The sequence below is a fragment of the Ambystoma mexicanum genome, chromosome 6q, assembly GCF_040938575.1.
Source record: "Ambystoma mexicanum isolate Mex_15411 chromosome 6q, UKY_AmexF1_1, whole genome shotgun sequence".
In the NCBI taxonomy this organism is placed as follows: Eukaryota; Metazoa; Chordata; class Amphibia; order Caudata; family Ambystomatidae; genus Ambystoma; species Ambystoma mexicanum.
In genome coordinates this window covers 611,899,501-611,925,229 of record NC_090937.1, presented here as the reverse complement: position 1 = coordinate 611,925,229, position 25,729 = coordinate 611,899,501, and the positions used below count along the sequence as shown (strand labels likewise).

General features: G+C 46.3%; 1 protein-coding gene across 1 annotated transcript in view; it reads right to left on the bottom strand.

The window, feature by feature from the left end:
* Window positions 1-25,729, bottom strand: part of MFSD8 (major facilitator superfamily domain containing 8) — a 1,042,879-nt gene that overhangs the window by 859,444 nt on the left and 157,706 nt on the right. Inside the window, exon 2 of the mRNA XM_069631102.1 lies at window positions 23,071-23,162. Coding sequence (XP_069487203.1) covers window positions 23,071-23,162 — 92 coding nt within the window. The remainder of the gene's footprint in view (window positions 1-23,070; window positions 23,163-25,729) is intronic.

Below are 25,729 nucleotides of genomic sequence, written 5' to 3'. Positions count from 1 at the left end.
GTGGTATTTAATACGATCCTGGACTGTGTACTGGACCGGTCGAGAGATACTCAGCGCAGCCTGTCTAGTGCAAGGTGCATGGTGCATCAAATTATGTTACAGATGGAGTTGGTGGATGTCTACAGAGACCGTAACCCTGGTGTGCGCGGGTTCACCTATTACTCATCGGTCCACGATGCACAGTCCAGGACCGATTATTGGTTGGTTTCGGTGAGGTGGATGTCACAAGTGCGAGACTGTGTGATACACCCAAGAACTATTTTGGATCAGTCACCAGTGATGCTGCTGATACAGAGAGAGGGTCCCGATAGCCCCTGTCCATCATGGAGAAAGCCCCCTTCGGGTTTACTTGATGTGAACTTGTTAGAGTTGCTACGGGATATGATTGAGGATTTTTTCCAAAGACAATGAGGGATCTGTACCCCATTACTCTACCGTGTGGGAGGCTTTCAAGGTGTGCTTGAGGGAAGAAATGATTTCTACGACTGCCGGAAGCTTGAAAAATATTAGCAGGGAGCCAGGGATGGTGGAAACAGATTTGAGGCAACTCGAAAAGGATTATGGTACATCACATGACAGAGCATTATTGGGGCTAATTAAAGGAAATCTATTGCAATTTAGAGAACTGGCAGACAGAGAAGTTCACCTTATGAGCCAACCTGCCCAAGCATGGCGATATGGGGAAGCGGATAGGCCAGGCCGTCTCTTGGCAGGTGTAATCCGGGGTGAAAAAGGGAAACAATATATTACTGGGATTAAAGGACAAACAGGTAGCATGTTGACCACACACAAGGAAACAAACAGAACATTCCACCGATATTATGAGGCCTTATATACTAATATGGATGTATGCACTGATGATAGTTTAGCCCAATATTTGGATGGCGTCTCTCTGCCGGGCCTTTCTGATGAGGCACAAGCAATACTCAATCAACCATTTACATTCAAAGTGTTACGGGTGCAATTATGGCCCAGTCATCTGGGAAGGCCACAGGTCCAGATGGGATAGGCATTGAGCTATAAAAGGAACTTTAACAATTGTAGGCACCCAAACTGCTGAAAGTCTGGGAAGAATCCGTGCAGGCCGGCCAATTACCACCCACGCTCTCTGAGGCCGTGATTACAGTGTTGCTAAAACCAAGTAGACCGGCATCTGAAATGGCCTCATATAGACCATTATCACTGATTAATACTGATAATAAGGTCTTTGCAAAAATGTTATCGACTCGCCTACTGCTGTATATGTCAGCATTGGTTCATCCAGATCAATCTGAATTTATCCCAGAGCGATACACTGCACTTAATTTATGTAGACTTTTTTGTATAATTTCCCAAATAAACCCCAAGGCCAAGGCAATCGTAGCCTCGCTAGATGCAGAAAAGGTTTTCGATTCTGTTTCTTGGAAGTTCCTTTTTGCAGTCCTACGTCCAATGCGGCTAGGCAACCATTTTATAAGGTTTATACAATTGTTACATGCTTAACCGTCTGCTAAAGTCTGCACTAATGGCATGTTATCATCCACCCTTTAAATGGAGCGTGGAACGAGGCAAGGCTGTCCGTTGACCCAATTACTCTTTGCGCTAACAATAGAGCCCCTTGCACGAATAATGCATGATAGATACGGACATGGGGGGATTCGCATAGCAGGACCGCCACAGGTTATATCCTTATTTGCTGATGACGCACTCTTATATATTTGTGAACCGGAACAAAACATAGCCCCAATGATGTAAGAGATTCGTAAATTCACGCTCCATTCTAGATATCGAATCAACGAGGCAAAGTCGGACTGTTCCCACTGACAGATGCCACACATATGCTGGCAGACTTACTAGGATTTAGATGGGTCCCACATAGATTTAAATTATTGGACATATTGATCTCCCGCTCACATCACTCCCTGCTTGCTGACAATCATGAGATTTATCTAGAAACACTAGCAACTAAGCTACGACTATGGGCCAAATCTCCAATGTCATTATATGGGAGACTCACCTTGCTCAAAATGGTGGTAGCCCCTTAACTACTATATTACTTCAGTAATATTCCTGTATGGCCTGGTCAAACGTTTTTTAATAGACTTTGCTCGGTGGCAACCGAATATGTATGGGGGGCAGGTGTACCACGACTGAAATGGGAAGGACTGGTCAAGCCATTTGAACAAGGAGGCCTAGCGGCGCCTGATTTTGAGCGCTATTACATTGTTTCACAAGCCCAGTATGCTGGCCAATGGTACTTCACTGATGCCAACCTGATACACCAGGCCCTGGAGGCATATAGTGCTGCACCAACACATTTGATGTCAATTATTTTTGCTGACCAACACGAAGAGTTTTGCTCGTTTGACCCAGTGCGCACAACAGTAAACGCCTGGTTGAGATTGTTTAAGAGGCTAGATGTGACGGCTCGATATTGCAGATCTTCTCCCCTATGGAATTGCCCGGGACTCCATCCAACATATGACAAAGGCATTAAGAATACATGGCACATGGGGGAAGTGATGACCTTATGTGATTTGTTCCCTGACAGGATGTTAGTTACACCTGAGGGATTTGTGGCCAAGCTGGGTGATAACCCGATCAGATAATTTCAATACTTTCCAATGAGGGCAGCGGCTCGTTGCTTGTGGCCTTCGTTTCCTCAGGAACCAGTTACTTGTGAACCGGTAGATATGGTAGTCTGTAGCAGAGACCCCAGAAGGCTTGTGTCTAGACCGTACAGGGTGGATCAGGCTAATCAGATATCAGTCAATAGGACTAAGAAGAAATTAGAGAAATAGGTACACATTGCAATATATGAAGAATAATGGTTGCGCTGGTGTCGCTTGACAAAAGAGGTTTCCCTAAATGAAAAGTTCTGCTTAATACAGTTTAAAATACTGAATCAATTGCACTGAACCCCTGCATGCATTTCACGATTTGCGCCGACTGTTAGTAATGAGTGCATGAAATGTGGTAAGGCTAATGCGGACTCCTTCCGTATGTATTGGAAGTACCCACTGGTTACCAGTTCTGGCGGGGGGTCGCAGACACCTTATTTGCTATTACCAAAATACCTCTGGTACTCCCCCTCCCCCCCCTTAAATACCTGCTGGAGACATCGGAAAGGTGGTCAATGTAAAGGTTCATAGGTTCTTCAATCTGAGCTGTGTGATTGGTAAAAAATGTGTTTTGAAATACTGGAACTCCCGAACAGCCCATAGTGGAACGGAATGGCTCAAGGAGCTAACCTATGGTAACGTAAGGGAGGAGGGTTACACTGTGATGGTTTTATCCATATGCAGACCGAAGGATATTTGGGGACATTTCCGAGATTACCTTTCACAAACAAATGAAGGAGAGGGAATGGCTGGACCGACCCTCTAGCGCTTATAAGTGTGGGACAACTCAATGTAACCAATACTATGTCATTCGATATTCTGACAATAAGTAGTAATTATCTGTTTGTAGATTTGCAAAAATGGGCTGAGGCAGAAACCATGGTATGGCAAGAATCGAGCAGTACAGGGGGAGGGGAAAAGACAGAGACCCTGATGGCCTGGAACTTTTTAATAGCAGAGTTATTTGGATCAATAGAAGACCCAACGGAAACCCATAGAAGGAGATACCCTAACACAAGATGCAGGAGCAGAAGGTGAATAGAAGTAGGCTCATACGGGGGGGTGGGACATGGGTAGCAGCGGACATGATAAAGTGATGTATGATTGAAATGTCAAGTATGCACTGCAAGTTTGGTTTGCATTGTTTGTTTGAATAAAATAATTTTAAAACATTTTTTTTTAAATTATCTGTATTTCACTATGCCGCTATCTCTCCATATAGAAGGTTTTAAGGTAACATGTCTGCTAATGTGTTAAATAAATGTTTTTTTTTTAAAAGTAGTAACTAGACTAAGGGAAACAATGTTTCCCAGTACTGACAGCTTGAAGGACATGTCTGTTTCCCCATAACAGATCAGCAAAAGACAGTGTAGTGAAGCTTAAAGCTTCACTGTACTGTAAAAAGAGCAGGTCAGATGCAAAAATAAAAGCAAAAAGTTTGGGGGTCCATAGAAATAGAAGGAAAGGTGCAGTAAAGAGAAATCTTTCCTAACATTAGCTTAACACCAACAGCTACCAGGAGCTACTGTTGGCTTCCAAGTTCAACTGATGCCGAACACACAGAGCTACGGAAATGTAACAATCTATAAATAAACATTATGACACATCTATGTGATCTTTAAATCCTAAGGGGTCGTAAATAATGGACAGAATGATATGTTTGCATCTTATGTGGAAGTTAGATTTTCTGAACGCTGTGAACTAACTCCTCGTTCCCCGGTGGTAGCTCCTGGTCACTGGTTAATGCAGGATACCCAGGAGCTGCTTTTAGCTCCTGCTTATCCGATCTTAATTTCCACCCTTGCAATATCTAATAACCCCCTTACATGCACCATTAATTTCCTACTTTTACTTGAACAATGCCAGGTACAGATTAAATTTGGAACGTATCTCTCTAGGGCGATTATACAAAAATAAGATGTATAGATCCTGCTCCGGTTCTTCAAAAAATATGCACCAAGTCGCTAAATCAATCTGTTGAGTGTGGTGGAATTTTGTGCATCCAGTTTAAGGCAATTTATATTCCAGCTAGCAGGACTGCTAGATGTAAGAATTTAGTACGCAAGGCTGGCATGTCTCTAAAAAGCCCTAATAGACAACCCACAGGTGACATATCTATTCTCCTTAGCAATCTTGCACAATACCTTTATTACATCAACCAGTGGTAAACATTTCAAGTTGCAAGCTACTAGGAAGCCATAAAAATCCACTTGCCAACTCAATTCTACACATTCACAGAGCACAACATTTTGGTTCCATGTGTTTATAACAACAATCAAAATAACGACATACATTTTCAGTGACACTTTAATAAGGAAAAAAGTTGAATTTATGTTCTCTTTTTTAATTTGGGCGGTCCCCCCCAAACCCTCTCTTTCTACACCTTTTTTACCCTCCCCCAACCACCCCAACCATTTTTAATCCCTTACCCCACCGCCAAATATACTTTTACTAAATAATTTGACTTTTTTGTCATTATTCACGTGTCATTGAAAATGTTTATCGTTATTTATTTTTTGTTATTATCACTGCATAACACCATTTCTTACTCACCAAGTGTCCATTTTAACTAGCGAATGGCTAGTGGCAAAAGTAAATGTTGAGCCCTGCATCAATCGCCTCTGTATAGCTTTACATGTCCATTTCATATGTAGACAACCATCATGGTCTTCAACATTTTGCACATGTATGTGGTTTAGCGCAATGCAGGTCATGCAATCTAAGTGCAGTGTAAGATACTTGGTGCATACATTTAAAATGGACTAATGAGAGCCTAGGACTAATGAGTGCACTAATTAGAATCCAATCCTCCTCTCCCAATAAGGCATTTTGACAGGGTCCAGGACCTGATCTTGTAAAGGCGGGAAGTGGGAGTTGAGCGAGCCCCAGTCCATATCCTTTTACTCTGTGTCTGGTTGCATATGGGAGGCAGGCATGGTATCAAGAAAGATGAGACAAACCACAAAAATATAATTCAATCAAACTTCCTTCATAATCAGGATGGTGTAACGCTTAACTAACCCTATGCTATGGCAGAATTCCCTCCCTAAAGAAATCTAAAGGATGTCGATGTCAGTAAGTCCAAAGCAAAAAGTCTGTCTGTGTCAAAATCTATGCGTGTCTTCACAACTACAAAACTGCAGGGGAAATTCTCTCAACCAAAAAGTCAGTGTTTCAAAACAAATGTTCAAGTAGTGGAAATGTAAGTTCCTCTAAAGTTCTCGGATTCAAGTTCAACGCAGTTCCAATGTAACTTCCTTTCAGCAGGGACTAAACAAGCTCTGAAGTTAGCTTTTGTAGATTCGCAAATATCGCAGTTCACATCAAAGGGATCTGCCTTCCCCAAATTCAAACGCAACAAAGTTCATACATAACACTGTAGTATTGGCACTCCTTTCCGCACAACAAATGTTCTCCAATTTTAACTCTCAGGGTTCCCTTCCCCGAGAATCACTTCCAGCAGTTAATTTGTTACCAAATGTTCATGGGTTTATAAATTCACAATAGATTTAATTAGTTTCACCAATGTTTTACACCTCTTAATTGCTTGTCAAATCTTTTTGTGGCTTCTGGTCTAGCCACAGTTGTCAGACCACACTGTCCACCCATCACAGCTCACACAACCAGTAACCACATATCTTGCTCACGATTGGAATCTTGATGTTAGAAAGGTTGATCCTAAGAAACTTAATGGTCTAGGCGCAGCTGTCAGACCACACAGTCCACCCATCCCAGGTCATGTAACCATAAGTATCCCATAGCTGATATTCAATGGTTCAGAAGTTCAGTCTCTCACTTTACTCTGGAGTTGTCTCTTTGACAATGATGGCGTTATACAATTTCTGTTATGCTGGTTCATGCAGCCACCCTTTCCAAAGTCAGCAATATATTCAAGTGTTCACTGTATGTTCTCACTAGCCCCTCATCTCGTTGGACCCATTAGCCCATTTTGTTATATTTAATCTTCAAAATACATAAGCATCAGGCTTTTCGTTACGCTCAGCATTTAAGATTGCAAATGTTCCGCTTTTTGTTACGTTCGGTATTCAAGATTCCAAGCCTTGGGCTCAACAGCCTCTCCCGGAGTGTCTCCGTGTCCCAAGTGTCCACTGACACTTACCGGAATGCAACTCCGCTTGGCGGGGTGCTTCCCTCTGCGCGTCCCGGGCTTCGCGATAGACTCCGCCTCCGCTCTTTGTAGTGGTCACCCTCTGCCTTCCTGGCAAGGGCTTCCAGTCCGGCACTGCACTCCCAGCGGGACTCCCAGGAACCTTTTCAGCACTTTGGTACGTTGACTTCTCGCCCCCTCTGCGCGGCATGTCAGGTTCTCCAGTCCTCCTGCAGCACTCGTACTCATCAAACCTCTCTTTTCTCCTGTTGCACACCACTTTTTATATGGTCCCTGACTGCTGATGGATTACAGGTGGAACGAGTCATTTCTAATTGCCTGACTTAGTGTAAACTCATTAGTGTGACATGCCCGATCTTCACAACTATATGCATCTAAGCCCCTCTTCCTCGTCACAGTGGTTTTTACAATATTTTTTTATACTTGAATTTTAATTAAAAAATAGATTTTCAATTTTTACAAGGGTTTTTCCCAACTTAAGGAGTCCCGAAGTGCGGAGATGAACTCTTGACTCTGGAGTCCTTTGATCCCGTCTGGTTATATTCGTTTTTTTTTTTTTTTTTAGCTGCAGGAAGCGTCTCCCTCTTCAGTAATCGGGTTTAGATCAAGCTATTCCCTGGTTTTCGGATGCCGTCTCAATGGTGCCTGTCTGGTTTATCCTCTTAAAGGCTGTTTCTATTAGCTTCACCAATGACAGGGACCAACGTGTTGTCTCTCCTGAAATTAGTCTGTGCCACAGCACCTCTTCTTCTACCAGCGTTACACTTTGCAGACGAGGTTGGAGATATGTGACTCTGCCTTGTTTGGTATTCGGGCACTGCAGGGTCAAATGTTTCAAGGTTTCCACTTGGTCAATGTTCTTACATAGCCGACAGCTGTTGTCTGTTCCCTGATTACGTATGGCTAGAATTTCCTTTGTCCTCAGCAAGTTGAGTCTGGCCCTCAGGATCATGTTTCGCATCGCTTTGTTCGGAAAATTCATGAGGTAATTTTGCGGTTTTTTCACTTCATTAAATGTTGGTGGGAGGTGGACCAGTAGTTTGTTGGCACTGGCTTTTTCGGTTGTTTCGATCCAGTCTCTCCATTCCACTTTTAGTTTAACCCGGTCTGGGTTAGATATCAGATCTTCCTCTGTGCAGGCTATTTCTATTAGAATGTTTTGGAGGCTTGCCGCCCAGTTCTTGAAAGCCTTGCATGAGCCAGTCTTGAGTTCTTCTGCGATGATTTTGAAGATTGGTAGTGAGTCCGTCATTAAGATTTTTCTCCATAACCTCATTTTGCTTTGGTCTACCAGTGAAGCTAGGGAAACAAGGCCCAGTTCTCGCCTAATCGCAGACATGGAGGTTGAGCATGGTAGACCCAAAACCGACTTCCAAACATGACTTTCCAACTTCTGCCACACATTTCTTAGAATGTTTAATGACGCTTCCATGCCATAAATAATCGCTGGGACCACCTTCCCTTTATAGAAGTTAATGGCCGGCAGCATGGAGAATTTGCCAAATTTCCTATCGACCGCTCTTGTCTGTGCTGTTAATGTTCTGACCTTGGTCCATAGATGCTCTTGCATTGCTTTATCTCTGGCCGATCCGTCGATAATCACCCCCAGGTATTTGAACTCATTCACAACCTCAATTTTTGTTTTGTTCAGAAAGCATTTTGGCGGTCTCATCGATTTCTTTGTAGTTTTTTTCTAATACTAGCATTTTTGTTTTTGCTGTATTCATTTCTAGATGGTTCAATTCTATGTATTTCCCCAGGTTAGTTAGTCTGCGTTGGAGTCCGATTTGGGTCTGATCAATGATAATTACATCATCTGCATATAGTAATCGCGATATTTGAACATTTCCGATTTTAGGTGGAAAGGCTCTGATTTGTTCTTCGTCAGTTTGGTAGTCCCCTAGAAAAGCGATAAACAAGGCTGGAGCTAAGGGGCATCCTTGTTTGACGCCTCGCTTTACCGGGATCTCCTTAGACAGGCCTCCTTGTTTGTTCAGTTTCACCCTGATTTTCGTGTCTGCATGCAGGGCTTTTATCGGGTTCAGAATTGGCGGTGGACAGTCCCAGAGTTTTAGTTTGGCCCACAGTTTTGCCCTGTCGATTTTGTCGAAGGCTTTCGACAGGTCTACAAATGTAAGGTACACTTTTGGGGCTCCTTCTCTCACTTTGGCCTTTAGGATGTTGATCAGTAAGATGTTTATTGAAGTGCTTCCGTTTTTTTGAAAGCCTGTTTGGAAGGTGTCATAGCATCGAGCGGTTTTGGCCCAGTTTCGAAGATGGACTAGTAGCTGGGATGCGAATATCTTCCCCACGATGTCGAGCAAAGCTATCGGCCTGTAGCTTTCTGGGTCGTCTCTGCCCCCTTTCTTGTAGATGGGGGCAGATTTACAATGGGAAATCTGCATTGCTCCTAGCTGCCTCTTCTTCTTCCCAGTACTCAAAGGGATTTTACAGGGGATGATGGAATGAGACTGACAATAGCCCATAAAGGCTAAGAGAGGGAAGAGTAGGTCAATATCAGGAAAGGGGGGATACCATGTCTCACCATCAGGTACCCTTTCTCCAATCCCCAAGGACCCTCCACTCAGCTGATCCTTCCTCGCTTGTCCACCCCCAGGGTCGGGATCCAAGAGCAATGGCACTTGCCTGGCCACCTGAACAGAGGATCTCAAGGGAGGAGATGTGAGAGTACCTCGAGGTTTCTCACACATAGTATCACTGCCTAGCACCCCACCCCTGCATGGCCCCATTCTCGGAAGTGTCTTACTCAATATCTCATAGAATATACACCTTCAGCTGTGTTTATCAGACTTCCAGCCAGTACACAGGGAGAGAATGCGCAGAGCAACCAGGAGCAAGAACAAGCTGCACAGAAGCCTGAACAAAGCAAGCCACTATGCAATTGGCCTCAGTGGCATCCTCCCAGCAAGTCTGAGCATGGAGCAATCCAGGCAAAACTACCCACCCGGAGACAACAACCCACACCACCGAGTCAGAGCACGGTAAGCCTAGTGGACTCAAATATACAAATACTTTGCACTCACCTGTAGTGGAACCCCAGCATCCTCACCAAGTCGGCATCCATAAGCTGCCTGGGAGACCCTCACACAAACTGGAATATTAAGGGTTGCAGGACGCTGTTGCTAGAGGCCCGCGGGCCTGCAGATGCAAAAAGGGTGGGGCTCAAGACCCCTTTTGAATGTTTGCACAATTGTAAAACCTCCCCGCAGGAAGGAGCATCAGCAGTTGGAAGATAGCCAGTCTTGGGATAAGGAAGTGGATAAAAGGGAGGATAGGAAACAGGAAGGTGTGGGTTATTCAGATGAGGTCAAGGGAGGAGCAGAGCAGGAAGATAAAGAGACAGGGTGGAGAAAAGACGGAGCAGAGGAATGTGGAGGAAAATTGTTGAAGTGTGCAAGGTGAGTTTATGGTTGATGGGAGAAATTGGTACTGGTGTTTGAGTGTGCATGAAAGGTACATGTGAGAGTACAGGGGAGAGTAGAAAGTGAAAGAAAGCTGAGTGGGGATAGTAAGGAGGGTGATTGAGGGAGAAAATGCGGGTGGAATATTATTAGTGCGGTGAGGGGAGTAGTAGTAGTGTGGAGAGGCAGAGTGGTGTGGAGAGAAAAGGATTAGTAGTGGTTTGGAGAGGAGCTAGTAGTAGAGGTCGTATTGAGGGGATAGTAGCAGAGGTAGTGGAGAATGAAGAGTGGTAGAGGAAGTGGAGAGGATAAAGTAGTATAGGTAGTGGAGAGGGGAGAGATAAGGTGTTCTACCTTTAGGCCATCACCCTTAAAAGAGACAGATTTTAGATAGTAGGGTTTACTCATCTCTCGTGACTATCGTGATGTTGAGGGATGCCTGGGTTAGGGAGGGATCACCCATGTCTAGGCAAGAGAGGGACAGTCCTTAGAGAGCCCCGTGACTACAGAGACAATTAAAGCCATTTAAATGGCTTTAAGAGTTGGTGTGTTCTTGAGCCCATCTGTAACAGCACCCAGTTCTAAATTCTAGTGATATATCAGTATAATATCGGAGTATTTAATGTCAGCTTCTAATTGCTTGCATAATATGGATGTTAGGTGAGCACTAGATAATGTAGATGCCACAATTTGCACCACTAAACGGGATATGCAGGGCTAGGAAAATGGCCAGGCAGAGAGTAAGGAGTTAGGAAGGATTCCTCTATCAAAAAATCTTCCCAGGAATTAATTCCCACATTCGTCCAGAATCTGTGCAATTCAGTATCTGTGGAGAACTTAAAAACCAGTGATTCCCATGTATCCAGGAGCACAGAAAACAAAGTTGTTACCAGTCATTTTAACAATGCCCTCAAGCCCAGGTGAGTAATATTGGCTGTGCCAACTAACTATCGTACATTAAATGTCTCCCTCAGGAGAGAGGGCTGTAATGCGTAGGGTCCTGCCAGCTTACCATCAATGTCTTTGTGGAGGGAGCCATCTTCACCACAAACCCAATAATGTGCAACATCGGCTAGAGTTACCATGCATTATGAAAAGAGGTCTCAGTAAGTGTTGGGTCTACATTAACTTGTGGAATATGTATGGCACAATTAGAGTTGTTCAGCCAGCATCTTGCACGTCTATGGCAGTGTTGATGAATTTACAGCATATGAGTCACTTAAAAGAGTGCCAGCTGTGACAAGTGACTAACAAGTCCCTGCCACACAGGTAGGCCATCATGAGGTGAACCAGGGAATCCTACCCATAATAACCCCCAGTCCCTGTATCACGTAATAGGTGGTGGTTCCCGGACACCATGGTTGTTGCACCATCCGCCCTAAGAGCCACAAAGAGAACTTTGCCACACTGCCCAAAGCTCATCATGGGAGCCATTTCACATCATATCACTTCCCTACTTAAAGAACAAAAAGGGAAGGAAGTTAAGGGGAAGATGTGTGACCATTTGTCATTATGAAAGTTTTGCCAAAAACTCTATTTGAAGTTTGTTTTTCCAGGCTACAGTCAGGTGGCCCGGCCTCAGGCAATGCAGACAGCTTATGAAAGCTCAGTAAATGAAGAGGGTTGATCTATTTGGCAAGGAGTCTTTCCTAGCATGGATCAGTCACCAAGTGTCTTGCTGGCAAGAAGAAGGGGTTTCTGAGACACTGAATCTTGCTTCTGTGACAACTGAGTACAGATCAAGGACGGTGGCTGAGGTATGGATGCCCACTGGATGCCAGACACTAAGACACTGACTGGTAAGGAGGATGAGAATAGAACCCCTGACCATGGAGTAGGAACTGGAGCAATGCAAAGAGCAGGGAAGGGCAAAATGCAAAGGAGAGGTGTGAGCACCTTGGGACAAGCAAAGCTGCCAGAGACTGTTTGACTGTGTAGGCCCAACCAGAGAACTGCAGCAAGAGACACTGAGCTGGTGACAAACCGAACAGGAATAAGAGTGTGAGCCCAGGGCCGTGCAAGAGAGGCTTGGATGAGAGGACCTAGCTGATTAAATGAACATATAGAACACAAGCACACCTCCAAACCATAGAAACACTAAAAAAGCGCTATTGACATGACACTCTGCATGTTGGAAATAAAAAATAATATTAATAGGGTATTTATTGAGCGCTGACCTAGGAAGCAACAGATAATCATAGGGAAGGAACATGGTGAGGGAAGCAGAGAAGCAAGGGAGTGAGCAGCTAACAATAGCGGAGAGGAGATAGAGTGTAATTTGTCAGCAAGGGACCTAGAAGCAACCAGGGGAGGAAACAGTGACGAAGAGATCAACCAGTCTCTGGAGGGGCAGGGAGTGGAGGGTATGGACCTAGGTGTTAGGGAGAAGCCATTCCTTAAGGAGGAGGCGTTTGCGCTCCTTCCTGTACTGTATAAGTGACAGGGCGAGTCTGATGTTGATGGGGAAGAAGTCCCAGGGTCCTTGGGCGTACACAGAGACAGCCTGTCTTCTGGTTCATTCCTTCCTGCACCGGCAGAGTTCAAGTCTGCACATGTCCCTACTTCTGGTGGATCGTAGGCCTCCAGAGATGCTGAGTTTCTCAGTGAGGTAGCTTGTGGAATTCAGGGTGACAGCCTTGTAGATGATACAGCAGGCTTGAAGCAGGAACCAATGCAGCTTGATGATGGTTGGGTGATGTGGTCGAATTTGCAGAGTCCTTTAATGGGTTGTGCTGCAGGATTCAGGACACATCTTTGGGGTGCCAGGGCAGTCGCTGGAAGCCCTTTCAAAAGGGCATTGCCACCATCCAGATGTGAGAGGAGTACAAGTTCCGAGAACAAACTCAAACAGGAAAACTGAACCATCTTAATTAAGAGCCATATAATGACTTTTGTACATGCTTGTTACAGGAGTCAGAACTCCTCAACAGACTGAAGGATTCGATTACATGCAGAGCACAGGAGTCAGATCTGCTCAGTAATCCCGAGAAAGGGATCTAGGGGATTAAAATGAATGCTGAATTGGGCACCAGACCTTTGTAATCATCTAAGGAAAGTAACATTTGAGGATGACAATGCATACTCCATAAGCAACTAAATAAAGATACTGATAAAGGGAGTGCAGCCTGATAAAAGCACAGACCGCAAGAAATGTGGTTTGTAAGGAACACATAGTGGCAACAGTAAAGACAGACACATGTGATCACAGTTCAAGGGTGTTTACTGAACTTTATACTGGGTGAGATAAACGCCTAATCTAAACCTAGATCTAAAATGGGAGCAAGCTAGGACCATCAAATAATAGGCAGTCCTAGTGGTGTCTTGTCAAATAAAAAGGGCCTATACTAAAAACAACTATTGCCAATCCTTACCACTAAGTCACAAAAAGAGTGTGGGATAATGTTCACCAGAAAAGAAAGAAGCGTTTACAAAATGATAAATCAGAGGGGTATGGCTGGGTCTCCCTTCCCCACATTTTAGCACGGGACAAGGCAGGACCTCTGAGCACAGCACACTGCTGGGCCTCTCCAGCATGAGGCTCACAATTCCATTTCAACGATACCAGAACCTTCACGGGCCAAGTCTCTTCTCTGTAAAGTCTCTTGCCTTAGAAGGCCTGATGGATCAAAACAACAAACAAAAGTTCCTTGGGTAATCTTATACCTTGGGCAATTGCTCTTCGCCCCTTCGATCTCCTTCCGCCGGGCTCAGATCCTTCTTGCAACTTGGGCCTTCCCTCCATCGGGTTCACTACGGCCTTACAAATGCAGCTTGTCTACACAATGTTCACAAGTGTATTACTCTTCACCCTAACTCGCAGGCATCCCTCAAACGGGTTCACGTTTGCCAAATATACAGTTCACTTTACTTTCTCACGATGCAGGATTCACTTCCCTTAGCTTTCTCTTGGCAATGGGTCAGAGACTTTCGAGTGTACAAGGGATTTGACGTGACCCTTGTAGGACCACTCTGACACCTCAAGCTGCCCTTTCCAAGGGCCTTCTGGTACTTGATGTTTCAACGCAAAAGAGGCCAGCGAGAGTCCTTCGAATGAGCACTCATGTGACACCTGACCACTCTGCTGCTGACCCTTCTCTGGGCTTCCCCCAAAACTTCAAACACACACAAGTTCTTAGTTTGCAAGTTCTTGCGTTCATCTAATGTTGCCACTTGCAACCTTGGGCTCAAAACAGTTCGGTTCACCATCAGCTTCCTCCGACTCACCGATTATGTCGGGTCCGCTGGCTTGGCTTGCTTTTGAAGTCAAGGACGGTACCACAGTAGCCAGCGTGCCTCCCCTCCTGTGTTATCAATGCGGGAGTCCCCTGTGCACCGTTGACATCTGTTACTCCCCATGTCAGCTGTACTTCCCAGTCTTGTAATTCTCTTTTCAGAGGCTTTTTGGGTCTGAGTTGAAAAGGGCACGGGCAGTTCTATTTTCGTCGTGCCTCCAGGTCTTGCCGCCTTTCTCCTCCCTTTGAACTGCCAGTTTGGTGTAGGTATTTCCTCATGCATTTGGCCTTGCTCGTAGTGTGCTCTCGTGCTCCCTTTTATCCCTGTGGGGAAGGTAAAGGGCCGTCAGGTGTGTGTGATTATTGTCAATTGCCTGACTCGGCCTGACCCTTATGTTGGGAAATGTCAGGTAAACGGCTCTGGTGTTAGTCCGTTGTTTGTTAACGTGTAAAAAAGTGTTTGTGTCTGAAAAGAGGAGGGGGGCGGATAGAGCTTCTAAATATCTTACATGGTAGGATGGGGAAAAGGTGTTACGAAGTCTCAACCTTCGCTGTCCCATTTCCCACTTCCTCTCCCGGTAGACCCCTCATCCTGGTGATTCTCCCCCACTGGTCCACCCACACGAATTGGATCCAATAGCAATGGCCATGTCCTGGCCACCTGGATGACAGATCTGTGGGGACTAACGGATGAGACATCTTCCGGTTTCTCACAGGTTAGAGGACTACTTTATTAATCCAGTCTTTAATTTAATTGCTCAAGAGTGTCAACACCTTTTCTGTACTCTTACTGCCTCTTAAAAAGACATTTTCCAATGTTTGCTATTTTTGCACTAATTCCATTATCCCCTCAACAGTCAACTTCAGCATAGTTTGGCAGAAACACAAGGGGATTTTGTTTTCCCAGCCAAATTATGTAAGATTTTTGCATGCACAAATATGGAAGGGAAAAATATTCCTATGCTTTTTGTTCACTTATTCTTCTTTTGGTTCTGCTGTGGTGACAATTGTACAGATCACACCAGGCGCATCTGCTATTCTTTTTTTCCTTCTGTGCTGCTTCTGCTCCCTCTTTTGTAACACTTCATGCCCATTTTGTTTTCCAACTCTGTAAACTGAACCTGTGGGCCAATTACTCTTCTAATTACCTAATTGGGGACGCCATGGAACGGGTAATCAAATACATTCAGCTCACATTTGCTGCAAGGTGCTTAGCTCGACAGGCCACCTTTTCCAGTAGCCTGTCAACATTCCCTATGCGCGATTCACACATGTATTTTGTATTTGTGTTTTATTGAATTTATATAGCCCTTTAATCCAAAGTGCTGTACATAAGAACTAGAAGAAATACAACAAGCATATGATGGTAATAGAATCACAACTCAAAAACAGTATAAGGAACAATTTACATTATTGCTGATGTGAGGAGGGAGCGGAGAGGGACAAGGGATACGGGAGAGACAATAAACAGCTAGTAATAATTGAGACCTAAATTGAAACAGTGAAAGGAACAATTAGAATTATTGGTAAGGAGGGAGGCGAGAGGGACAAGGGAATAAGAGGGAATGGGTAAAACAATATAAGATGATGAATGAGTCACAACTCGATGGACCACATTTGAAAAGGCACCATTCTCAACCTTTGTATAGGATGTAACATTTGGTCTCCAACACTCTATGATTAATATGTGCAGACAAAAGTGAAGATCTTCCTGGAGACCTGGTGTAGTGGGAGATAGCCGCCAGATGTGCCTTGATAGAGGTGTGCCACAGCCTACAGGTGCCGACTTCCCCTGTCATATTCAGCTGGAATGTGACAGCCCCGGGTACATCAAAGCATTCCAAAAAGAGGGAAGGCACATCTTCCTCCAGCCATGAGCAGCCTAATTTAAGTATCAAAGGCTCCATGGATCTGCATTTCTTTTGTCCTCCAGCTGGTGGCAGTGCATACTAATGAGAGATCAATGAAGCAAGTCTGAAGGGGCTTGGTTGCCAGAATAGACAGCAGGAAAGGCAGGGCTAACACCCCTTTGGTATGCAATGTGTCAACTTGAAGCTAGTACCCACCCCTCTGTATGAAAGGCAGTGAAATGCATGTCTGGGTCCACTATTTACCGTAGGCAAACCCCTGCAGAGCTGACCCCTTTCAGAGGGGAGAAGTATGTGGTTTGGGGGAGAAAGGAAGTCTTCTCCCAGCAAAAACTTCAACAGAACCATGTGCTTTAATCAAGAGTCACAGAGGGCTCAGTTAACCAGAGAGACACTTTGATCTACAACAGACAGGGAGATGGGTGTGACTTCAGTATATGCTGTCACCCCCTTGTCGGTCCTGTTGCAGAGCACTCTGGTCCTGGCCTCATGCATAACAGAAGATTGTTGGGGGGGACCCATGATTGGTTAATTAAGGTAGGCTTAGCCTGCACCAATTACTGGGGCCCATTTTGCTTTAAAAGAGGGCTGAACCCCTCACTTAGCAGATCATCTGAAGACTTTGAAAGGAGTAAGAAGAACTCATTTGGACCTGAGCGGAAGGTGCAGTCTCCCTTACATCTTCTGCCAGTGAAGGAAGGCCAGGAGTTAAAAGAGGGAAGCAATATCCCTCCCCTAAACATCTCGCAGGGAACAGAGTGAGATACCGGACTCAGAGGACCTGTCCAGCAGCTACAGAACCGGTACCCATCCAGCATACAGCGTGGCCTGCTAGGTTCTACCAGCAAGCTTCCTAGTTGGGAAGTGCCAGAGAGTTTCTGGACAAAGGACAAGGCTATTACCTGCAATCACTCTCCAGAGCTTTGGGCCGCCTACCTTGAAAGGACACGAGCCCTGCGAAGAAGCTAGGAGGAGGGCCACGCAACCATCATCCAACGTCCATCTTTTAAGGATATTTTCGAGACAGTAGAGTCCTCGAACCGCATCCGGCTGCACCGCTGACTGTTGTCATGCTGTAATCACAAGAGCCATCCTAGCCGCCTCAACCAGCATTCCAGATCCGCCAATCAGCACAGAGACAGTGATTCTTGGCCACGAGCCGGATAGCCAGCCTCACTTGCCGAACTGCCTGCCGCCTGGTACCAGCAGCCGTCTCCTGCCACTAACTCTGTCTCAAGGGGTGCAAAGTGCCCTGAAACCGCCTCGAAGCGGTCGAACACCAAGAACTTCTTCAGCACCAGGTATATTGTGGCTCTGCCCCCCTGGTCCTTCTCTGAAGGCCACTAGAGACAGTTAAGACCCTTTGCCCCCTTGGTGCTGGAACCAAATAATCTTGAACAGTAAGACTGATTACTTTACCAACTACCCTCCTGTCAGCATCCAGAGTGCATCCCTTTTCTTTGTGAAACTGTCTGTCCTCTGTGTTCCTTTACAGGGTGGGTTGTATTTTGTAGTGTGCTATAACTGTCTGTTGTAGTCATAATAAAGAAGATATTTTTATACGACCTTGACTGGATAGATATTTGTATACAACCCTGACTGGACAGTCCCTTTTATCATTGGGTAATAATTTTATTTTTGCTGTGTTGCAACTAACCAACAAACCACAACCTTGCAGAGATAAGTCTGCTGTTCCGTCCACGTTACCAAAATTGGACAAGGAGGTCTTTTAATTCACTTCCAATCTGTTCGGATCCCCCTGGTGTACTAGCGGTGTGGGTTTGATTGATGGTTTAGAAACCGACATTCATCCTGGGACCACTGGTGCCCCGAAGTTGATTCGTCACAACGACGCCCTGGCCTTGACGAGGACCTCCCTACAGTCTGCAGGCAACTCATACTCTCCAAACTCTAGGGCTGCAGGAGCCAAGCCCTCAGGTTCTACATACCTGGGTCGTGGTGAAGGATTGCGCCTCCTTCTGTGGTGAGGCTTCGGAACCACTGTCAGCTGACAGGCTGAGAAGGTCCAGGTACCAAATCTAACTCGGCCACACCAGGGCGAGGAGTATCATCCTGCATTGGCACTGTCTGAGTGTGTTGATGACTCATAGCAGGAGAGGCAACAGAGGAAACAGGCCTTCCATTGGGAAGGAGAATGCATCCCCCAGGCTCCTCGGTTGGTGGAATCTGCTGGCAAACTTCTGGCATTTGGAGTGCGCCGCCATCGCAAACAGATCGATCTGGGGTCTGCCCCACTTGACGAAGATGCGGTCCTACCAAAGTTCCCACTCGTGCAGGAGCGCAATTCCCTGCTCAGGGAGTGTGCAATGGTGTTCTTGACTCCTGCTAGGTGAAGAGGAACGAGGAACATCTCTTGTCTGACGGGCCAGCGCCACAGGTCTTGCGCTTCCTTGGAGAGAGTGGGGATCGAGTGCCCCCCTGTTTCCTGATGTCGAACATGGTGGTGGTGTTGTCCGTAAAGATCCTCACAACCGTGCCCTTCATAGATGGAAGGAATGACTTGAGGGCCCAGTACACTGCCCGTAGCTCCGGGATATTGATATGGAGATCCTTCTCCTCTGGCAGCCACAGGCCTCTGGCGTGCAGACACCCCATTTGGGCTCCCCAGCCTTCCAGGGAAGTATCCGTGGTGACCGTCTCCTGGTATGGGGGGGGGTTTGAAACCCTGTGCCCTGGGCGCCCCACCACCTTATCGCTTGACAGAACTCCTCGTCGAGTGGGATCTTGTCCGTGAAGCTTCCGGACACCTGTATCCAACGAGCGCCCAGGAACTCCTGAAGAGGTTGCATCTGTAATCTGCAGAGCCTGATAAGCTAGGTGCAAGACGACATCATGCCGAGCAACGACATGATGGTTCGCACCGTGGCGGTCTTAATCGACAACAGCTGCTGCAACTTCCCATGAATGGCCGCTACCCTCGGCTCCGAGGGTGACAGCAGGAAGAACACTGTATTGAGTCTGGCTCCTAGGAATAGCATGTTCCGCGATGGTGTCAAGCAGGACTTTGGATAGTTGATGGAGAATCGCAGATCCATCAGCAGCTGGACGGTCGCCTCCATGTGTCCGATGGCCAACTCTCGTGAGCGGGCCCGGATGAGCCAGTCATTGAGTTACGGGTTTACGTGTATACCCCATAGACACACATGGGCCACCACCGGTGCCAGGCACTTAGTGAACACTCTGGGGGCCAACTTCAAGCCAAAAGGTAGGGCCTTGAACTGGTAGTGCTGTCCCTGCACTAACAAGGGTAGAAACTTTCAGTGTTTCCTGTGAATGTGAAGTTGGTAGTAGGCGTCCTCCATGTCCAGCGACTTCAAGAAGTCTTCTTTTTCCAGTTGACCGAGCACGTGTTGCAATGTGACCATCCTGAATTTTTGGGACTTGAGGTATTTGTTCAAACATCTCAGGTCTTGAATGGGCCTCCAGCCCCTGGTGGTCTTTCTGACCAAAAAGTATCTGGAATAAACTACGGAGCCCCAGAGTCGTTGGGGAACTAGCTCTATCGCCCCTTTTCGCAGCATGGCCCGTACCTCCTCCAAGAGCTGAGGGATTTGCTGCTCCTGACGGGCCACCGGAGGGATCCGCAGACACCTGCACTGAAACTCCAGGGTCAAGAGCTTCCAGCACCCATCTGTCGGTGATCTTTCTCCACTCACTGACAAATCTCGTCAGCTGGTCTCCCACTGGGGTGCACAGGTGGGGGCCCGACGTCCTGGTCAGTTCAGGCTTGCTTTGGTGCCGTTGTTCTGCCCTGCAGGCGACAGCAACACTTTCCTCCACCACCATAGGCCTGGGAATGGCCTCTGTAGGCTTTGAGTCGTGGATCTGGAAGGCTGACGGCACGATGAGGAGAAACCTTTTGAAGACCTGCTCGACTTTCCTCTGGAGGAGCGAAAAGAAGAGCAGTGCTGCTGGAGGGTGCCCAGGGAACCGGCCGTCTCCTTATCCACCTTGATGACCTGTAGGGACTCGTCGACGATCTTCCCGAAAATGTTATCTCTGTCTTAAAAGGCATGTCCAGTACCTTCGCCTGGACCTCCTGGCAGAAATTTGTGGCCTTCATCCAGCCTTGACCAAATATGAGGTCAGACTTTAGCCGGGCATAGGAGACCTACAATCAACGTCTCCTCCAACTGCACTTACATCCTGTGTTTTCTGCACCTAACCACATGGTATTTTCCACTTATTAGCAAGTTGTCTGTTAAATGTACAAGTGGATGGTTTACACCTTAGGACACCTGTAAACATGCTACATTGGATTTCTAATATAACCATGTGTTTGTTCATTACAATAGTCATCATGTATTGTTATGTATATAAAAATACTTAAATATTTTGCAAAAGAAAGAGCATCAGCTAATTAATAATAAAAAGCTGACATTTTCATATGAGTAAGACATATGTGTTCATCAGCAGCGAGCGTGTTGTTTCTAACAATGGCTGCCCCAGTTGTATGGGCATCCAAAAGGGTTTAAAACCAGTTTACATTTGAATTGTTTTGCATTTCTTTGATTCATAGAGGGTAGGACAACCCCCTAGTTATAGCTTGGCGACGAAGGCAGACACCGTTCCCCATCTGCTTGAACCATGTGTCGGCAACGTCCAGGGCCACTGTGATGGCGTGATCCAACGCTACCTCCCCTTCCTGGAAGAGAGCGATTGCCTCCATCTTCTTGTCGTCGGGGAAGAACTCCAAAAATTGGACCCAGCTTGTACAAAAAGCTGTATGTCGTACCTGGCTAGAATCGCCAGTGTGTTGGCTGCCTTGATGGTGCACGCTGCAGTGTAAATTGCCTTCCTTCCCATGGCGTCCATCTTCTTCCCCCGCTGTATAGAGGGACTGAAGACGATGAGGACGGGTTAGCTGACCGTTTCCTCGCAGGCGCTGAAACCACTGAATCCGGCGATGTTTGCAACCTCAGGCACTTGGATGCGGATTCCAGCACCTGGTACTTCTTCTCCAGCCTCCTGTTTGGCCTGAGCCGTGCAAGGGTTCTTCAAGAGGGCCAGGCTTTCCTCCCACATGTCGTCCAGAAGGGGCACCGCCATGACCCTCTTCCTCTTGGCCTCATGCTTCTAGTACAAGAAACGCTCCTTCCTGGTTTATTCGGGCAGAAGCTGGAATAGCTCAGAAGCTCTGGTGATCATGGAATGAAACGACCCCACCTCATCTGGTGGGGACGCCCTAGGCTGCAGGGACCCCGTCACCCGCTGCAATGATATCGTCGTTGTTGTCCGTCAGGTGCCTGGGGGACTATTGGCACCAGGCCCTGTGGCATCCTCTTTTGGATCTCGGACACCAAGGTGTGGAGGGTCGAGAGGATGTCCAGAGACACATCCCTTGGCTGAGCTGGCGTGATCAGAACACTAGGCCCCGCGCCGTTGTCGTCCTCCTCTTCCACGTTCTTGTGGACCGTGTATAAGGACTCAAGGTCTTCGTCATCCGTGGATGAAACCTCCATTGTTTGGGCCACAGCCTAGGACTGTTCCGGGGCCTCCTTGCCCCCCCCCCTCCTTTTTTTCGACTGTGAGGGACCAAAAACCGGGTTCTGAGACGGTGTTCCCATTTCCGGCATGCCAAAAGACTTTGCTAAAAGTCACTGCGGCAGTTTGGCGCCTTGGAGCAGCAATCCCTTCTGCGCTGCGGGGGATACCTTCACAGGGTCAGCCCCCTTAGCCTTCAGGAGAGCCGCCGCCACCAGCTCTATCGTCGACAAATACTTATCACGTGCCAATTGGGCTTTCTTGGGTGGTTCGGCCTTCTTCGCCCCTCGTTCGCAGCTTCTCTGGCTTCTCCCGCAGTTTAGCCGGGTTGGACCTTTTTCTTTGAGGAGGAGCTCGATTGCCGGCTGGCAATGGAGGAAGAGGGTGATGTCGATCGCAGCGACCCCAGTGGACCCGGACTTGCGGTTCTTGGCCTTGTCTTGGGCCCCCACAGATGAGGCAGCCTCAAATGACCCTCAAAGACTGCTCATTGGACCGACCGGTCCTAGGTGAGGCAGGACCCTGCTCAGAGCACGGGGCAGAGGCCTTGGCGTTCAGCCACACTGTCAGTCTACTGTGCCTATCCTTCGGTGTCTTCTTGGAGAAACCAAGGCATATCTTGCATTCTCCTTCCTTGTGGTCTGGATGCCGGCAGTAGAGGCATTGCAGGTGCTTGTCATCAACAAACATATTTCATAGCCCGCACTTGGTGCAGGACCTGAAGAGGGATCTTTCTTCTTCTCCTCGGTCATGGTCGGAGGGCGCAAAGTAGGCCCCATGGCCTTCTGGAAACTTTGACGATCTTCGCCCTTTAGGGGCGCCGAAATTCACCGATAACGGATCCCTGCTGTCGGCAGATGGAGAAGAGAGCACACAGGCTCTTTTGGAACAAAAATAGAACCTTTTTCTGGAAAGCACAAAAAAACATAGCTCGCAGAGCAAACTCGAGGACTCCCAACACTGAAGCGTGCGGTAAAAAGCTCAAGATGGCTGCCAGTGAAGGTGCTTAGGGAGAGGACTGTCATTGGATGGGGCAGTATGACCCAGAGAACAGTGATTGTATTAAAGGAGAAATACAGTTTGTAAGTTAAAGTGAAACTGTTTTTTCTTTTACTGAGAATTCCCAGCCTGATGACAGGGAATATTCATGAGCATGTGAATCCATGCCAGACCCCATTCTGGAGAAGTAAATGTATATATGGTAGCCAACAGATCATACAAGCATTATTGGAGACCAGAAACAAGTGATAAAACATCTTTATGCACTCAAGTAACAAACACATTGTAGTTCTTAAAGGAAATAAGTTTACTCACCTACACTGCTGAGAAACATAGTAAGGTACATAATTCGGATTGACCACCACCTACTCCTGTAGTGCTGGCTAGTTTCATCCAAATCCTCATATCTGTAAAACGACAAAAACAAAATACATTTGTACATGCTATGTCGAGTGCAATCAGAATCAAAATGGCAACATTTCCCCTTCCTAAATACTCCCCTGCTAGAGCCCTATACTCCTCTAACTCCAACTTTCCGACTGTCAAACGTTTCTCTAAGCGAGGAGTGGGGGGCAGATCTCTCTCTGTGGCTGGTGCCTCCCTCTGGAACAACCTCCCTGCCACTCTCTGATTTGAACCAGGCCCCCTTACGTTCCGGAAACTGCTCAAAACTCTGCTCTTCTCCACCTCTTTCCCTCTTCCCCTTCCTTGCTAATCTCCCCACTGCTGCAGTGACCAGTGGCCTGATCCTCACAAACCCCACAGGCTCTCAGGCCCTGCCTGCCAGTCATTACTAGCACCCTCCGCCCCCACTGCATTGCCCTGCGGGTCCCTGCTTGGTGGCTCCACATACCAAGCTTGAGAGCTGCCTGTACTAGCACTTAACCTGAAGTGCTCCTCCTGGCTCCCCTTAGCACTTTTCTCTTGGGCCCTCCTCCAGCATTTGTCCACTCCTATGCGCCCCCTTTCCATCAAGTCCCCTGCACTTCTCATCAATGCACTTGCACGGTTGAATGCCACAAGGCCTAGTAGGAGCACGACTGTATATATATTAATGTTGATTTTTTGTTTCTTGCAGCTGTTATTATTTCTCCTGTTCCCTTCCCATTTTCCTTGTGGCGCCGCTTTGAAACGCAATTCTGTTGTATAAAGCGCCTTACAAATTACCAATAAAATAAATATAGTCTATGTCATCGACATGTGTAATATTGGCTGACACATAATGCCCATTCTGCCATGATACAAGCGCCTGTTGCAGCTGCCAACACATTGATTTAATTTTATCTATATCGCAGATAGACCTAAAGGCACGCTAAATGCACCTCTCCACTCTCCCTACAGTGGGGGCCTGTTGCACACTGCACAGCCCATGAGCGAGATTTTATCCATACCCAACATGTTACATTATCAACTCGGAGAGTAGGCACTGAGAGCATAGGGCTCTTTAGTGTATACACCAGAGCTCTGGCCTCCATCTTTAAAACATTCTCTCTTAGTTTCCAGATCTACACTGACAATGCACAAACAGCCTTCCCCCTAAATAGAAATACTACCCACCAAAAGAAAATACAAAAAAACAAGGCTTTGCACTGGGCCCGGAGAAGTCTAGAAACCAGAAAATCGGCCCCATTTCCTGCAAAGTCCATTTCAAGTTTCATGTGCTGTGAACAATCTTTCCTTACTTAACTATTGTAATTATGGTGACCTGATTGGATATCCTACTATGCCGCCATGTCATATTTCCTGCATGGACCCATGCCCGGGTATAAGTCTAACCAGGTTCAAGATATCTTACAGCTCTTTGCACTTCACAAGGATTTGCCCTTTTTACTGATCTACTGTTGAATGATGTTTTGTTTACTTTTATGATCTGACATCAAATAGGAATGTATGCTCCTTGTACTTTACAACGATTGTTTGAATGTACTAGCCTCTTGTCCTCCCTTCGTGGAGGAAGGACAGCTGAGGGGCAACCCGTTTGTCTTGGAGGCAACATAACACAGGTTCGAATCCCCAACCCATGCTTAGAAACCACTATTAAGTGCGTTATAAAATAATTAGGCGCTTTGAAACATTTGGCACATTATAAAACAATCCTATGCACCACGGTGCACTGTGGCAGTAGAGTTCACTCTGCAGTGCTTGTCTTCATGCTGCCAGAAGTGTAGCAGGCGAGCAGATTGCAGTTTGTCCCCCTATACAGAAGTCCTACAATCACCTAAAAGATTAAACATATTGGAGTTCTGGTGATGCCCCCCACCTCTGAATTGGCCTTTTTTGGCAGATAAGAATAATAGGCAGCATAATATGTTCTATGTTGTTCTACTTATGAAACTAGTGTGTTAGTATTCTGTATACAATAGAGAATGATTCATTGCTTTGCACGCATGGTGTGGTGATAGATTGGATAATCTATGTTGTTGGAAGAGTAACGGATGCAAGTGTTTTATCCATGTAAAATGACATTTTTTAACACACATAATTTGTGATCCGCCATTTAGGGGGGCAAGATACTACAATATATATTTTAAGATACATTTCTTTTATGACAGAGTTTGTATATTGTTCAGCAACTCCCCTAGAAGCAGGGCGCGGTCATTCCACTACACTGAGCGTTTTCCCAGGCACTGGACTAACGCCTGCTTACTACCTTGTGCAAGATGGTTAGTGATTAAACCACAGAATTCTTTGCTAGTAACAATGGATACTCTACCCGGACTATCGTGATAGGATGCTTTATAAACAGCCCTATCAGGTAAGAGCTTTGTTAAAACACTCGAAAATCAATGAGAAGCAAGAAATAATCCTGACGGAAAAAGGACATTGTCAAATCAGAATGAAATATGCAAACACATAACTATGCAGAGAAACTCAAGAGTGCCAGTATCAATCATGATTATCAGGTGCTAAATAAGAAATTGCCATTGTATGGAAAGACGAACATGCTTTTAGAAACTACACTGCAAGGCTGGCT